Source organism: Juglans regia, chromosome 2 (genome assembly GCF_001411555.2).
Source record: "Juglans regia cultivar Chandler chromosome 2, Walnut 2.0, whole genome shotgun sequence".
In the NCBI taxonomy this organism is placed as follows: domain Eukaryota; kingdom Viridiplantae; phylum Streptophyta; class Magnoliopsida; order Fagales; family Juglandaceae; genus Juglans; species Juglans regia.
This window is the reverse complement of record NC_049902.1, coordinates 565,780-582,311: the sequence shown is the minus strand read 5'-3', so window position 1 is coordinate 582,311 and position 16,532 is coordinate 565,780. Positions and strand designations below refer to the sequence as shown.

Genomic DNA, 16,532 nt, shown 5'->3' with positions numbered 1-16,532 from the left:
TGAGATTAACTCGTAACCTAAAGCCTCCAATCTTAGGAAAAAAAATGGCTAACATGACAGTGGCAATTAAGGTGAAGGAGATTCCTCTTGATGGGCTGCATGGGGGAATTCCTGCTCAGCAACAAGTGTTTTATATATACATTCATTTAAAATAAAAATACTGAATTAATTTTAAATAACTACAAGGGTGCATGACATTTTTTATGAGAAGCATTTGTTTATTTATAATAAGCATATATATATATATATATATATATATATATATGCGCTACATAATTAATATGTGATCAGAGCTTCCAAATCTGTTGGTAAATTCAAAGAAGATTACAAAACTATATACCTAAATGTTATTGTCTTGTTGAAAGGGGAAAGGGATTAAATCTTTAATTATTGGATGCAAACCCACATGCATCCTATATAAATAAATAAATATATATATATATATATTTATATGATTTCACAGACTGCATGCTCTAACATTTTTAAATCTTTCGTTATAAACAGATAAAACAACTGTATTTTAGCATACTAATAATAATAATAATAATAAATAACAGTAGTAGTCATAGAAAATAGCTAATATAAAAAATAGCTAATAATAATAAAGATATTCATGATTGAAATTAGCCAAGTATCCCTGTATTTAGATCTCACAGTTCACCAACTCAATTAATAAATTGATTAGTCGTTCATTATGTGATAATTTGATAAATAATTAAATACATAAGATAATAGAAGTGTGTAATACTAATTTTGGTTACAAATAGAAACCCTTTATCTTCAAAGGTAAAACTCTCCGGATCAACCAAACCAAGGAAAATCAATCTTATTATTTGAAAATCAATTACAAATAATTCTCAATAACAAAACTTTTGTAACTTGACTCTATTAATTAACCAGACAAACGACCATTTGTCTTCTATCGCAGTAGCAGCTATAACCTTTGGCAATCTTCAAACTATTGATTTTCCTCTTGGAACTCCAATGGCTTAACTCGATCTCTTCAACTCCGACACGGAATAAACATGCACTCAAAAAGAGAATTGAAAAACACTAGAATTCTCTCACACTTATGCACTTCGATCACTCTCTAATATTTCCAAGTCTTGAAAAATAATGATCAAAAGATTAATCACCCAGCCGAGATCAATATTCTGATTAATATTTGATCTATGGGAGGACTCTGCTGGGAACGAGTCAGGAGACGCATATATTGTCACCTTATACTTCGGATACACACACTCTTGACTTATCTAAAATATTATCTAATAATTTCTAGATACACTTCAAATGTTTATAGATAAAATTAAACATTATCTAATAATTTCTAGATACACTTCAAATGTTTATAGATAAAATCAAAATAATTTACATTCATCTAACTTACAAAGCATCAAATAATCTTTATCCATCTAGTCACATAGTCTTAGCAAAAATCTTGTATTTATAATATTCCCATCTGGCAGATTGGTGACAAAAATCAATTTGATAAACGTAATATGTACCTGAAACAAAACAACCAGTAAACCAAGATCTCATGAAAAAAATCTTAATCCAGTAATGAGATGAAATGGCATAGAACATTAATTGAAATAAGTCTCAACAAAATCAAAAGTTAGACGTAATCTAATCCTACTAAAATTCTTTTATAGTCATCATTAATAATCATGTTCAGTAAGCAAGAAATTAAGACATTGTTTAGCTAGATTACATCCCAAAATAAGCAAAACAATTTGTGAACTAAAATATCAAATATAAATTTCAGTTCCCCCTCACTTTTTACTCACCCTTAGGGGAAAACATTCAACTCTCTTTCAGCAACATACTTAAATCTCTCACTTTTTGTCACACACGTGTCAATATATAAAGCTTCTCCTAATAAGAATCAGAAGAATAAATACCAAGGCTATGTGTGCCGAGATGAGGACAATAAGAAAGTTATTGATTTGACACTGCAAAAACTCTATCTGATCTTAACTCAACTATGCATTTTTATAAACCTAATGTATGTGTATGAATGCATGTCAAACAATGAGCAAATGATAAAGACAACTTGGTTAAAACAAAAAACCAAATACTTGGTGGACACTACTTGAAAATCGAGATGAACAATACCGTAACTTACACAAAAACCCTCCTCAATACATGAAAATCAGGATATACCCAGAACTAGATTAAAAAGTAAAATTTAGGAGTCTTTTGAAAAAAACACTGATGAAAGGATGATAATTAAAAAGTTAAATGGATAAAAATAAAGAATTCTTAAAATTTTTGTACAAACTTTATGACTTAAATGAAAATATTTATTCATCATTATTTTTTTCATTATCTCCACATCATCTTATGATGTAGTATTAGATCATAGGTTCATAAATGAAATATAATAAATAATTTCTAATCATCTAATATCATATCATGATGTTTAAACTTTTATTAAATAATTAATATTATTTAAAAAATTTAGAAATTTGTTTCATGGTGTTCAAAAATTGTTTTATATTGTCTATTTTATTTTTTAAACTCTTTTCATTATAAACAGAAAAGGAAAATAGTAATTAGTCCTCTCAAGTGTGCTGTTTAAAATTTTCGTTAATGTATTTTATTTTTTTAATATTTAAATAAATTATCACCAGTTTATTTATACGTATTTTTTTAACATTTAAAAAAATAAAAACAAATCCCGAAATGGGGTAAGTGAAAAGGTTCTGGTTCTGTTCAAAAAGAAAAGGTACCGGTTTATTTGCGATTTGAATTTGGCTTGTAAAGGTTGCTGAATCTCTCCGACTCTCTGCGTCTCACTATCCTTAGGTATTCTGTTCAAGAATTATTATTTTATTTCTTTGCACAGAACAACTCTATTCTCTACGAAAAGTGCCGGTTTATGTGTGATTTGAATTTGGCGTATAGAGGTCGCTGGATCTCCGTCTTGTCTGGCTTTCTGTTTTGTTTTTCGTGTTTCTTTCTTTCTCCGAAAAGCTATGGATACTCGTGTAAAGCAAGAGTTACTGGCGACTTCTAGTGCGGGGCAGAGGAGCGCAAGAGAAGGCGACGTTCCGAGGAAACCTTTCACGGTGATCGAACTCAGTAGCAGTAGCGATGGCTCGGACTCCGAAGACGACGACGACGACGCCGTTTCGAGGAAGAGAGCAAGGGCTGAGGAGAAGGAGAAGGAGAAGGAGATTAAGACGAAGAAGCTGGACGAGTTGGGGGTGGTTTTGCCGCCCAGATTTCTCCAATCGCTTCCGCCTGCGGATGCGGGGTTGGCGCTGACGCTTCCAGAAACGAACAAATTCGTCGGAGTTAGCGCCTGGAGCGGGCAGAGCTCCTGCAAGCAGTTCTGGAAAGCTGGAGACTATGAGGGCGCTCCGTCTAGTGAGTGGGGTTTGTCTTCGGGTAATCTCTCTCCCTTCCTCTCTCTCTCTCTCTCTCTCTCTCTACACACACACACATGTATGTATCATGTATGTATGTATTTATATAGTAATATTCTTTGTTTTTATTATAGTTCCCTTAAGTTGCTGAGAAATTTAATGAAAAGGAAGAATGTGGTTTTATTATATAGAAGTAGGCTTAATTCGGTATCTCTTGTTGGTTTATATCACCGCATTGATTTCTTTTCTTTTATTGACAAAGAGAGAGACTATAAATGGAAAAATAATGTGCATTTATCTAGTGCTTTTGAGTTTCACCAATGGATTACGCTATTTGATTTTGAGCTCTCTTCCTAGTTTGCTATACATCCTGTTCTTTTGATTAGTAATATGCTACATTCTGTTAAACTCAAATGGAGGAAATTGTTTGAGAAGTGACAGGTCTATACGTGGATCTTGCAAATATAAGTTTACAAACTGCTGTGGCTTCTTCTAATATGTCTGATCATTTTATGCTAAAAGTACCATGTGGAGCCACATTAGTTTGTAAACTTCATTTCTCAAACCATTTACCCACATTGTTGAGTGGAATTAAATTTTATTTAAAGGGGAAGGGGGGAGGGGATCTAAGATAGTTTTCTACGTACAAATCAGTTGGGATCTAAGTTAAATTCTATTTGTTCAAAGAAATAGGGTATAAAAATGTGAGAAGGCAATTTATATCCTGGTTGAGGCTTAAAGCAACAACGTGTGTGGAAAACATGGTTTATTATGATTTCGTTTGCTGTTTCACCTTACTGTGATTATTAAAAGCATAGAGTGAATGGAGTGCAAGTAGCACAATAATGCCTTTGTTTAAGAGGACACCAGAGAAATGTTTGACATCAAATGTGGCCCGGACGATAACATACCTGCTGCTGAATCTGTGATGGGGCCTTTTAGATGTTATATGGTTAATCTTTTAAAGACCTGAAATTACATTTAGTCACTTACTTTCTGGCCATGGATGACAAAATCTTGAGTTTCCAGTTGGAACTTATTATAGGTCAACATTGAGCGCCTTTCTTTTTTGTTTTCTGTTGGTCTTTGGTCATGAATGATTGAGGCTACTTTGACTTCTCATAAGTTCGTTTGAATTATTTAATTATATTACTCACCAATGTGTGCATCCTCTTAATCAAATCCCTCGGTCCCTTCCCTATCCCCCACTACCACTACAAAAAAATAAAAAATAAAAAAAATAGGGAAGTTTTGTAAGAGAAACAATTGTTCTTGAGCTCATTAATCCTGTCTGCTCATCACCCTGTACTATGAATGAATAGCTGCAAATCTTAGTTGTTAGTTTTTGCGTCATAATTGGCAATGTAACCATTATCTAATATTTCTTTCAAAATATTCAGTTGGCATTGATCATGTCAGGGTGCATCCGAGATTTCTACATTCCAATGCAACCAGTCATAAGTGGGCTCTTGGAGGTAAAGTTATTCAAACAGTTTTGCAAGTAGGATGTTTCTCCACAGTAATTGATGATAATATGAGTCTATTTTTTGGCTAGGAGTTTCTACTTCTTTAAGTTGCTTATTGAAATTCTGTCTGCAGCTTTTGCAGAGCTTCTGGACAATTCATTGGATGAGGTATCTTGCATCCGATATATTTTAAATTATGCAACAGCAACATTTGCATGCATTTCTCACTTCTGCTCACTTCGTCATTTTGATTTCAGGTCTGCAATGGTGCTACGTATGTTAACGTAGATATGATTTTAAATAAGAAAGATGGGAGCAGGATGTTGCTGATTGAAGGTCTGTTGTTTTCATCTCTTTTTTCAGTGTTATTTTTCTGCGGGATTAAGTATTTTCTCTCTGGATCTTGTATGGAAAGATCTGTGTTCAATTTAGTCATGTTTTTTGGATTTTGAATAAAGTTTAAACCATCTTAATTGATTATTGTGATTGGTGATAATTTGTTAGCGAAATAGAGGAATCCTTAGAGAAAAGAGATTAGTAATCTCCTTAACCTAAATGAAAAAGCAGAAGAAAATACAATAGCTGGTACAGTACAATTTTATTACTGTACCTTAAACTTGTGCAAATTCTGTCCTCAGAAGGAAATGAATAGAACTTATGTGTACTGAATCAAACATGAATGCTTGGGTTGTATGGAATCTTTAGGGTGTGGCCCTATAGAAAACCATTGTAGGTGAAAAGAAGTGAGCAGCAATCGAGAAGGTCCAGTGTGTGTGCAACATTTTACAAAATGGTAAGAGTTTGCGTCACGAGCAAGATTGGTAATCTCGTTAGCCTAACAGAAAAATGTGTCTCTATAAATTTATGTTTAATTTTTCTTCTTGCTTTAAAAGTTCAAAAAAGTTTTTTAGAGCAAGATAGTAATGTTGCTAAGACTAAAGATAAAAAAGGAAGGGCTAGGGACCCTGTAATAGTTGTTAGAACACAAATACAAAGAAAAATAAATTGCTCAAAGCACTCCAGTTTTCCGCTGCTGTAAGGAAACACATCAAGAGGGTACACACTGTTACGGTCTGTTTTGAGACAGTAATTGAAGAACTCCACTTTCTCATCCTTGAATTGAGGAGCATGCCAACTCTTAACAAAAGGGGAGATGGATAAGAGTGCCACCTTTAAAAAAAGATGAAAGAAGCCTATCTACTGCAATATGGTTCACTTGCTGATAGAAGGTGGAAGTGGTTGGTTGGCATGGTGAATCAAAGGGCGATGAATGTGGCGGTGGGTTTCGAGGACAAAAATGGCAGATCTAGCTTCAACCATCCAAAAAGGGAAAAAATGGGAAGAAAAACAAACGATAGATCTGCTTTGTGGAAGGGGAATGGGAGCGGGAAAGAGGGGAGGAGAGGAAGCAATGCTCCTCTCTCTGTCCTCTCCGGGAAGTCTCTGAAAGGAGAGAGATTCTTCAGTTAAAGAGAGACTGAGAGAGGCTCTCGGTTTGAGAGAGTGAACTATTTTTTCATTTCCATACAATTTGTCAGTAGAAAAGCTCAAAGATGATTGATCTTCAGTATGAAGCTTTGTTTGCAATTGGTTTAATATAGTCTTAATCTCTACCTTTCGTAAATGCTAGATGTTGTCTTTTTATGTTACTTTTTACTTGTAATCTCAATTTATTTAAATTCTCTTGCAGATAATGGTGGTGGGATGGATCCAGATAAAATGCGACAATGCATGTCGTTGGGATATTCTGCTAAAAGCAAAGTTCCAAATTCCATCGGACAATGTAAACTGCTAGTTCTGGAAGTAAACAAATATTTGTATTGGCTGCATATCACTCCTCTTTAGAAAGCATATTAAATTTCTTTATGTTTGATCTATTAGATGGAAATGGTTTTAAGACGAGTACTATGAGGCTTGGAGCAGACGTGATTGTCTTCTCGCGTTGCTGTGGGAAAGATGGAAAACGGTTAATTCTTGTTCTATTGCTTATTGAGCTTTCTTGTTGCTTTTCCAAGTATGGATGCAGTTATTGGGCCTTTTTTGCTTATTTAGAAAATGAGGATGACTGACTTAGTCTGTTGCTTGTAAGTGGCTTGGAAGGTTGATGAAATTGTGGTTGTCTTTGTTATTTTATCCTTTGGTCCGGTGCTTAATTATTCAATAGTTTTATATTTGATTCACTTGTAGTCTTTTTGTAGTGTTGTAACTAATTTAGTAATCTTGGTCTTGCTTTTAGGCCTACGCAGAGCATTGGGTTACTGTCCTACACGTTCTTGAGGAGCACAGGGAAGGAAGATATTGTAGTTCCCATGGTAATTGCTTTCATTTTGTCTGCTTATTTAATGAATTTATATATTTATTGTCATATAAATGTGGTTACATTATATCAACATGGAATAATGAGGCAAAGTGATGTGCCGTCTAATTGAATTTTTGCAAATACCATGTATATCATGATTGTAAGGGTGACAATATGTGACATGACCCGTAAACCTAACACGAACATGATACGAAATTAGCGGGTTTAGGTTTGATATAAATGGGTTTGGGTGAAAACGGGTAGATGACATAATTAATAAACTGGTCAATAACGGGTCAACCCACTTAACCTGAAATCAATTCGCAATGACCCGTTTAAATTTTATTTCAAAATAATTTTATTATTATTGGGTTGTAATATTGATATTTCTCAATATGCTTATGTTTTTATTGCTGAGATTATAATTTTGGACTTACGCTCCTATTTATTATTGTTGGACTTGTAATATTAGTTTTATTATAGGTTAAAATCTGAAAACTATTAATATTTTTTGTTAGTAGGTAGTTTTATTGTTATTTTTTGGAAATATTGTGGCTACTGATAAATATAGATTTTAACCTATATGTGAATTATGTTAATTAGGTCAAATAGGTTATGAGGGTTAGCTCAACCCATTTATATGAAAAAGATTGAAATGAGTCGTGTCATGTTGACCTAATTTTAATTAATTATTAAACATGTCAAAATGGGTGATATGATATGACCTGTTATTTAAGTGAGTCGTGTTAGGGTTTGAAGGTTTGACTTGTTTAGCTTAACGGGTCTTATTTGAGTTAACCTATATAGTTGAATTTCCATGACTTGAGACGAAACAAACACGATCTGCGAACATGAATTGCCATCCAATTAATGAGTTGTCAAAAACAACAGTTCTTTAAATGAATTTATCTTGTGCTGAAGAGGGATCACTGGGACACCACAAATCATGGCTGTGTGGAAGATGGCTCCCATATGTATTTTTTGGTGTATTTGGTGTGAAAGAAACGTGAGGCTTTTTGAGGATCATGAGCGTTCCTTGGAAGAGTTTAGGAGTTTTTTCTGGAAGACTTTGTTTTTGTGGGCCATTGCTTTAGATTTGAATGGTCTCTGCTTTCATGATTTCCTTGTAACTATTTCTATTTCTTAAATAGGTGTATTCGCATATATACTTCCAGTGTACTTGGGCTATTCCTATCTTCTTATCAATGAAATAATTTATTATTTATCATAAAAACAAATTATCTTGTGCTGACTGTATATGGGTCATAGGTTTTTTCATTACTGCTGACTATTTGCACTTCTGATCACAATTGTTTTGTGGATTGGAATATGAAGCTTGACTATGAAAGAGGAGAACAAAACTGCAACAAGATTATACGATCTTCTCATGCGGATTGGAGTAAAAATGTAGAAACAATAGTTCAATGGTCCCCGTTTTCTAGTGAAGCAGACTTTCAGTGTCAGGTGACTCTTATACTTGTGCAGGAATGGAAAGGCCTGGCATGTTATCCATTATTCTGCATTTTTTCTCCTGCACGCGTTCCATTTTTTCCCTGGTGATTGTGAAATAGTTCATAAGCCAACAGCAAGAGAATTCACTGTCATGTTTCTACGAAGCATTAAAACTCTAAGAAATATATATTTACACAGGAGTTATCATTGACAGATTATTCTTAGGTTCCTATTTCAAAATATGCTGCGTTCATGGCTCATCCCGCATCTAAAGAAATTACCAAAGTTTAGTTGTGGAATTTTCTTGTACATAAAGAGAAATCATAAGTTACCAGCAGTTTGCAGATAAATTATACATTTATTTTGATGGTGCAAGGCTTTTTTTTTTTATTGGGGTTTTTTTTTTTTTTTTTTTGGGGGGGGGGGGGGTCTTCTATTTTATTGTTTGCAGTAATTTGCTAGTTTCTATTCATGGCTTAGGCCATTGGTAGCAATTTTTTGGTTGTATCATAGTATACCATTGATTTGAATTCAGTTGATGCAGACCACTGTTTAATATTTCCCTTTTATTTTAATATTCTCTGTCAAGTTTTTATTAAGGATCCTTATATTGCAATTAGCTATTTATCTGTGATTGACTGATTTCTCTTAATAGTTTAACCTGATGAGTGATTGTGGCACACGGATAATTATCTACAATCTCTGGGAAGATGACCAAGGACTGTTGGAGCTCGATTTTGATGCTGATCCTCATGTATGTATCTTTTTTATCTCCTGCATCTATTTGTGGATTTTTTTTTTGGATTGTGTTGTTTGAGCATGATTCTTTTCTAGGATTTATGACATTTGTTGGCATATCAATTGTTTGCAGGACATTCAAATCAGAGGCGTCAACCGAGATGAGAAGAAAATACAAATGGCTCGAGAGTATCCAAATTCTAGACATTTCCTGACTTATCGACATTCATTAAAGGTAATGCTAGACTTTCTAATGATATCATCATTTCTTTATATGACTTTAAAATTTTTTATGACTTTTTAACCTTGATGAAGATCTCACAATAGCAATTCACAATGATTTCACTGTTCGTTAATTGCATTTGTAAGTCATGTCTACTTTTAGCTTATGCCTACAAAATTGTTCATGTGTAGTGTTAAAGGTTCAATTCACAATGATTTCACTGTTAATACTGACCAAGTTTCTACCGAAAGGTTCAATTTTCTAGTGTTAAAGAAATGTGTTTATTCTATATTTGAATTAGAATACCATGCTAACATAGTATATTTTACTTTTGCTTTGATTATTGGAGTATAGATTATTGTTGGGGCATTCATAAAAAAAGGGAAAAAATATGTTTGATGAAGAGGAATCCCGGAGACTGTGCAAACATGTATTTTACCCAGTTAAACCCCGGACCCATGTAAGGGAGAAGGGAAAAAAATTAAAATTCCTCCATGCCAAAGTACCAAGAGAAATTTGAGTAGTACAAAAGATGGATTAGTCCAGATGTAGGGAAATCCAGAGGGAGGATGAGATTGATTAGTTCTGTGTAATATTATGGGACTTGTTTCTCGTTATAAGGAAAAGTAGGACTTGTTATATGCGCCAAGGTGTGCTTTGCAATTTCTAAGGGAGGTTTGGGAGTTTTAAACTTGCTTTTGTTCAATTGTTAAATCGTACTCGTCTAGGGTAATGGCTTTGGTGTTGCTAACCTAAGAGGGAAGCCTTGTGTAAAGGCGTAGTGGCTTCTAAATTTGGTTCTGCTTGGGTTGGGTGTGTTCAAATGTGTACTGTGGAGACTACCCGTAGTGGAATGACATTTTCGGTTGAGCTGGGTAGTCGTAGGTCATGCTCAAAGGATGGACCTCCTCCTGTCAATCGGGGAGGATTATATGGTAGCCCACAAATTGAAGCACTGGGGAAAATGGCCCCCATCTTTGGAGGGAAATGAATGATAGAAACTTTGAGGATTGTGAGCAAACAATGGAGGAGCTTAAAAGTTTATTTTTCAATGCGCTATTCCTTTGCATAGATTTTATCATCTTCTTGTCTCTTTTTCTATTTCTAGTTAGGCATTACTCTTGTATACTTTCTATGTACTTGGGCTATGCATTTCGTGTTTCTTTACTAAATCTTTGATTGCTTATTGAGAAAATAACAAAAGAAAATTTGAAAACGATAATAAGAAAGAAAGGCAAAAAAGGATTGTAGGGAGATATCATGGCAAGCTTGAAGGGGGCAGCATTTATCCTTATTTGTCTCTTGCTCTCTTCTTCTTTTTCCATATCTGTTTTTAACTATTTTATTCCACTTAAATTTCCAGAGTTACGCTTCAATTCTCTACTTGAGGCTTCCTCCAGGCTTTCGAGTTATTCTTCGTGGGAAAGATGTGGAGCACCACAGTATAGTGAATGACATGATGTTGTCTCAGGAGGTTATATACAGGCCGAATCCTGGTGCTGATGTGGTCTCAAAGAATTTGAATGTAATACTTCATTCTTCTATTACATATTCTTGTCTGCTGTTGAACATTTATTCATATGGTGTGCAACAATTGTCATCAGATGGTTGCTGTCGTGACTATTGGATTTGTTAAGGATGCAAAACATCATATTGATGTTCAAGGATTCAATGTCTACCACAAGAATCGACTTATAAAGGTATGATTTGCTCTGAATTGCAGTGTGGAATTTTAATTTCATAATCCTGCTATCACATTGTTCTCTGTCTCCAGCCCCTCTTCCCGTCTCAATTTTATAATGCCATTCCGGTGCAGCAAGGAAAAGATTTTGGAAAACAAAATTAAAGATGAGAATATTTAAAAAATGTGGTCTAGTTATGATGTGGCGCCTAATTGAAACTAAGTGTGAGATTTAAGAGGTGGAGCCTGGAATTGTAGGGGGCCCTGCTACCAATTTGATGCAGGATCCTTTTCCTTACGCTTAAGGGAAGAAGTGTTCTTGTTGGATGTATGACTCGGGAAATTCGGCCCTAGATAAGATCTCTTGATAAGTTATTGAAGGATTCTCCAGTCGAGTTGATATTTGAAGGCTCGGGGGTGGTTAGCTAAGAAAAAGACTATTAAAAATTGGAAGGATTTTGATGGCCGTTTGGTAATATGCATCAATTTGACCCAAGACAAAGTTGTAGGGGGCCCTGCTACCAATTTGATGCAGGATCTTTTTACATAAGCTTTAGGGAAGAAGTGTTCTTGTTGGATTCAGGACTCGGGAAATTCAGCCCTGGATTAGATCTCTTGATAAGTTATTGAAGGTTTCTTGAGTGGCATTGATATTTGAAGACTTGGGAATGGTTAGCTTAGAAAAAGACAATCGACTATGGAAAGGTTTTGATGGTCGTTTGGTAGTAAAATGAATTGAATGAGAAAAGGAAAAATAAACCATGGGGAATCACACTTAGGAAAGAGACGGCAATCACATCTTCAAACCTTTAAGAAAGTTTCACAAAAGTTAATTAGATATAATATTTCTCTGAATTTTTGCTGAATGCATTAAAGATTTTGTATAGGGCCCTAGGCTTCTCAATCAATTTTTTGTTTTTACATAAGATTACCAAATAAAACAGAAAATTAATTAAAGAAAGCAAAACCTAGCCTGAAACTTAAAACATTAAGAAGAAAGGTGTAATGCCCCAATGGAAGGTTCAAACCACATGACCTATACTCTAAAAGAACTAGTCAATAATAAAATTAGAGCCCCATTGGAATATTATAAAGAACTTCTATTTTCCAAGCAATGTGGGATCCTATACACCACCTACCCTTATCCTTATCATACGGGGTATCACCATCTCCCCCTCTTAAATTCCCAACGTCCTTGTCGAGCCCGTCATTCGTAGGTGGCATGGCTCAAGTCCCACATTTTTAGTTGGGACTGGCTCTAATACTATTTGTAATGCCCCAATGGAAGACCCAAACCACATGACCTATACTTCAAAAGAACTAATTAATGATACAATTGGAGCCTCATTGGAACATTATAAAGAGCAAGAACTTCTCCTTCCCAAGCAGCAATGTGGAATCCCATAGACTGCTTACCCTTATCTTTATCATATGGGGGGGTATCACAAGAGGGTGACTGCAAAAGATAAAGTCAGGCTTATAACACTCTGGTACACCCCATTCAGCAAATCTGAAAATCGCTAGATTGCCCGACATAGAAAACCAAAGAGCACCACTATTAAATCTGACTAGCAACATTTTTTTTTTTTTTTTTGATAAGTAAAAATCTGACTAGCAACATTCAAAGCTGAATACTGAATAGTAGGACTCAATGGAAAAGTAGATCATATTTTTGAAGATTCTCATACTCGTTCTTATTGTTCCAAGATATTTTTGCTGGCTGCCAAACAAATGGAATGGCTATTGCTGTTTTTAATTTTTATTTTTGGGTTGTGTACTTCTACTACTTTGTTGTTTGAAATAACCATGTGGTGTAATGACTGAAATATCTGCCAATTGGTTAAAATGTGCACAGCACAAATAGGAATTCTTTTACATGATTAATATATGAGCCTCATGGTCATTTTTTTATGAAAAAGAAAACAGTCCTGCTAACCACCTCTTTTCTTATTACTACTGATTTGAATATATCAGGTTTCATCAAGTTTCTTCTTGTTTTTCCTTTTGTCTTATGAATTCTGGAACATCATCTACGAGTCTGACAGATGATCTTCTTTGAATTCATTCTTTAATAAGTATTTGTTGTTTTTGTCAGCCATTCTGGAGGCTTTGGAATGCTGCAGGAAGTGGTGGTCGTGGAGTTATAGGTATTGTCTTATTGTTGCAGTTTCAGAATTTTCTCATACCAAGTTCACTTGAGCTCATTTCAGATCAACTTCATTTCTGTTTGCAGGCGTATTGGAAGCTAATTTTGTTGAACCGGCTCATGATAAGCAGGGATTTGAGCGCACAACAGTTCTTGCAAGACTTGAGGCACGATTAATACAGATGCAAAAGAGTTACTGGTTTGTCATTCTTACCTTTTGGTTATGCATTACTAAATTTTACCTGGATAGATGATTTCCTCCAGTCGGTACTAATTGCTTATTCTAATTCATTTAGGTCCGCCAACTCTCACAAAATTGGTTACATTCCATGGAAAAATAACAAACCTGGAAATAAAGCTGAACAGAGAGGTATTTATGGGATTCTTGTTCTATTAGTCATGTTTTTTTTAATTGATTTATGCATCAAATGTGCTGCTTGCTTTACTCTTTTTTATTGAATTTTTGGTTAGAATTATTAATAAGAAACTCGGTAAAGTCCAAGTACACAAGTCATATACAATATACTAAGAGAAGAAATCTAGTTAAGAAGAATGGGAGGAAATAGACCCAGGGATTTAATTATTTTGGACAGCCTTGTCATCTCTCCCAAATTTGGCTGGTTTTGTAGAAACTTCTCCTCACCCAAATAAGTCTGCTGCTGCTGCCTCAGGCAGCAAGACCCCGCTTTCAGTATCAGAGAAATATTCTTCAAGGTCAACTCAGAAGCATGGAAGAAAAGACTCGGAAAGATTTCAGGGATATGGTAATGGGCATTGGTCAGGTGAAGAGAAAAATAGAACGACGGCACACCCAAAATCTGAAAAAAGACGGTTTTCTTCGGAGCCATTGTCATCACCTTCTGCAGAAAATGTAAGTGATGAGGACATGCATATAGACCTACCTGAGAAACAAGAAATTGGCAGTGGTCATAAGACATCCATTGCTACGAAATCTTTCAGCAAAGATGGCTTGCATATGACTAGGTCATCGTCATGCATGGACGAGATGGAATCCCAGCAAGACTGTGCATCAGGCGGAAGCAAGCTTCGTACCTCCACACAATCCCCATCAAGTGTAATTTTCTGGCCATTTTTGTTCTACTAATTGTTTTCTGTTTTCATACTAATTATTCTAGTGCTGGGTTGGTTAAAGAAAGTGCACTAACACTTGAAAAATTGGGATTTTTTTTGGATTTCTTCAGCTTTCTTAAAGGTAGAAGATGGTAGGAGATACCTTTGTATCCATTGCTGCTTCCCTTCTATAATTTTCACTTTTTGTTAAGATTTAATCCGAATTTGGTATCCAAACCGGAAAAAGAGTCCTTGAGTTCTTCAACACACTAACCAACTGCTTTAAAAGGAGAGCCTATAAACTAGGGTTTGACTTTGAGTTGCTCCTTGCTTCATGTTGAAGTTTGAAGTTTTTTCCCACACTGTTGCATCTGAGCATAATTGGTGGGGCATCGTTGTCTCTATTTGATAGAATTAGAGATTTGGGTTTTAGTCATTTAATTGGTCATATTTGGTATAGGTTTGTTAATAAGTTCTGCAGCTGTCAAAGATCTATCTTATTCTATTGGTAAAACTAAATGATTAGACAGTCTCTGGTTGTTTAACTTCAGTATTGGTCCTATAGTTGGTGAGGCCCCATATTTGCTCAATTTCTCAATGTTTTAAATTTTACTTATTTATATTCAGCATTGCTGCTCAAATGATTCTAAGGTTTGTCTAGTTGAGCATTACTAATGGCTTTGTTGAACTGGCAGGGTGGTGATATTAAATGTTGTTCACATTCACTTTCGGACTCTGATTTACGCACTCTGGAGCTGTTGAAAGAAGAGAATCATGAGTTGAGGAAAAGGTATTTGTTCTGTCTCCGTGAAAACAAGGTAGTAATAAAATTTTCTGCCCTACCTGCTGCCTTACAAATCAACTTCATTATTTTCCCCTTTCTTCTTACTCTGTAGATTAGAGAAAAAGAATGGAGAGGTTTTGGGGGAATTGCTGGATGACTTGCAACGGGAAAGAGACAAGTGTAAATCTCTTGAAATTCAGGTGTGCAACTTAGCCATCTATCTCTGATTCTCTGGTATCGATGCTGAAAGATAGAAAACATCTTTTTAAAATGATGATGTTTAATGCTTTCTTCAGATGCCGAATATTTTTTTTTTTATACACATTTATTTAATAAGGCTCATTGCTTTATATGTGCCTGTTACAAATGAATGGGAGGGGAAACTAGAAGTGAATTTTTAAGTCATGGAAAATAGTTGTGGAAGATTTTGTAGGTACCATGTGGGATCCATACCCAACACCATTTAATTGCTTAAAGCTGTTATTAGTGAACTTATTACTTCTCATTTAAGTAACTCCCTGCACCATGATCAGCTCCAAGCGGCACAGCAAAAGATTGAGGAATTGAACAATGAACAAGAAAGTCTGATAGACATATTTGCAGAGGAGAGAGATCGGAGGGATAACGAGGAGAAAAATATGAAAAAGAAGTTACAGGTTCAAGCTCCAGGAACCCCCTTTCCTTTCTTCACGGCTACTTAGTTTGATAGCTATCCCTTTCCGGCATGTATGTGCTTCTTTCTCAGTGTTTGGAACTTTGTCTTCTTTAATTTTTTTTTTTTTTTTCTTTTTTGGTAGGATGCAAATAATACCGTCCAAGAGTTGTTTGATAGGATAACGCAGCTTGAAAAAATGTAGTCTTCTGAGAGCAAACCGGAAGGTTGAGAGCACTAACGCCACCATGTTTGCACAGGAAGGTTACATGAGTGTATTGAACGTGATGATCCCACTTCATTTTAGGGTTATACCAGCATTTAAAGATTTTGTTAGATTCAGTCATTATTTTGTAAAGTTGGCTGACGCTGGCTGGCCTTTTGTAGTGTGGACAGATATGTAAAGAAAAGGGAGGAAACGAGTTTCTGGGGTTCTTTATTTTGGAGATGCAGCCATCAATGTTGGTTGAGTCTGAAGCAGAATGGGCATGACATGTGCAATGTAATTATGTGAGTTCCAAGTATTATATATATATGCTTAAGAAGTAATTGGTGTAAAGCTTTCGTCACTGCTCCGACAGCATATGCCATTCCTTGCAACATTCGTCTCCATTCATGTGACATCCTCTTCAAAGCCCTAGCCTCAAGC

The 16,532-nt window shown here is 35.2% G+C and overlaps 1 protein-coding gene across 1 annotated transcript; it reads left to right on the top strand.

Moving 5' to 3' along the window:
* Positions 1 to 2,739: 2,739 nt before the first annotated feature.
* LOC108998014 (protein MICRORCHIDIA 7-like) lies at positions 2,740 to 16,442 on the top strand. The gene is made up of 20 exons (XM_018974466.2): positions 2,740 to 3,393; positions 4,772 to 4,846; positions 4,971 to 5,005; positions 5,095 to 5,173; positions 6,528 to 6,620; positions 6,719 to 6,803; positions 7,074 to 7,149; positions 8,472 to 8,600; positions 9,244 to 9,342; positions 9,460 to 9,561; positions 10,913 to 11,074; positions 11,154 to 11,249; positions 13,326 to 13,377; positions 13,464 to 13,575; positions 13,673 to 13,746; positions 14,006 to 14,451; positions 15,143 to 15,237; positions 15,344 to 15,431; positions 15,765 to 15,887; positions 16,029 to 16,442. The coding sequence occupies exons 1-20, from the start codon at positions 2,979 to 2,981 to the stop codon at positions 16,086 to 16,088; spliced, it is 2,496 nt and encodes an 831-aa protein (XP_018830011.1). The 5' UTR covers positions 2,740 to 2,978; the 3' UTR covers positions 16,089 to 16,442.
* Positions 16,443 to 16,532: the final 90 nt, after the last annotated feature.

Coding starts and splice junctions, on each gene's coding strand:
- LOC108998014 (XM_018974466.2), top strand. CDS start 2,979: ATGGATACTCGTGTAAAGCAAGAGTTACTGGCGACTTCTAGTGCGGGG. Junction 5,174..6,527: donor CAGGATGTTGCTGATTGAAG/GTCTGTTGTTTT, acceptor ATTCTCTTGCAG/ATAATGGTGGTGGGATGGAT. Junction 13,576..13,672: donor CAGATGCAAAAGAGTTACTG/GTTTGTCATTCT, acceptor TAATTCATTTAG/GTCCGCCAACTCTCACAAAA.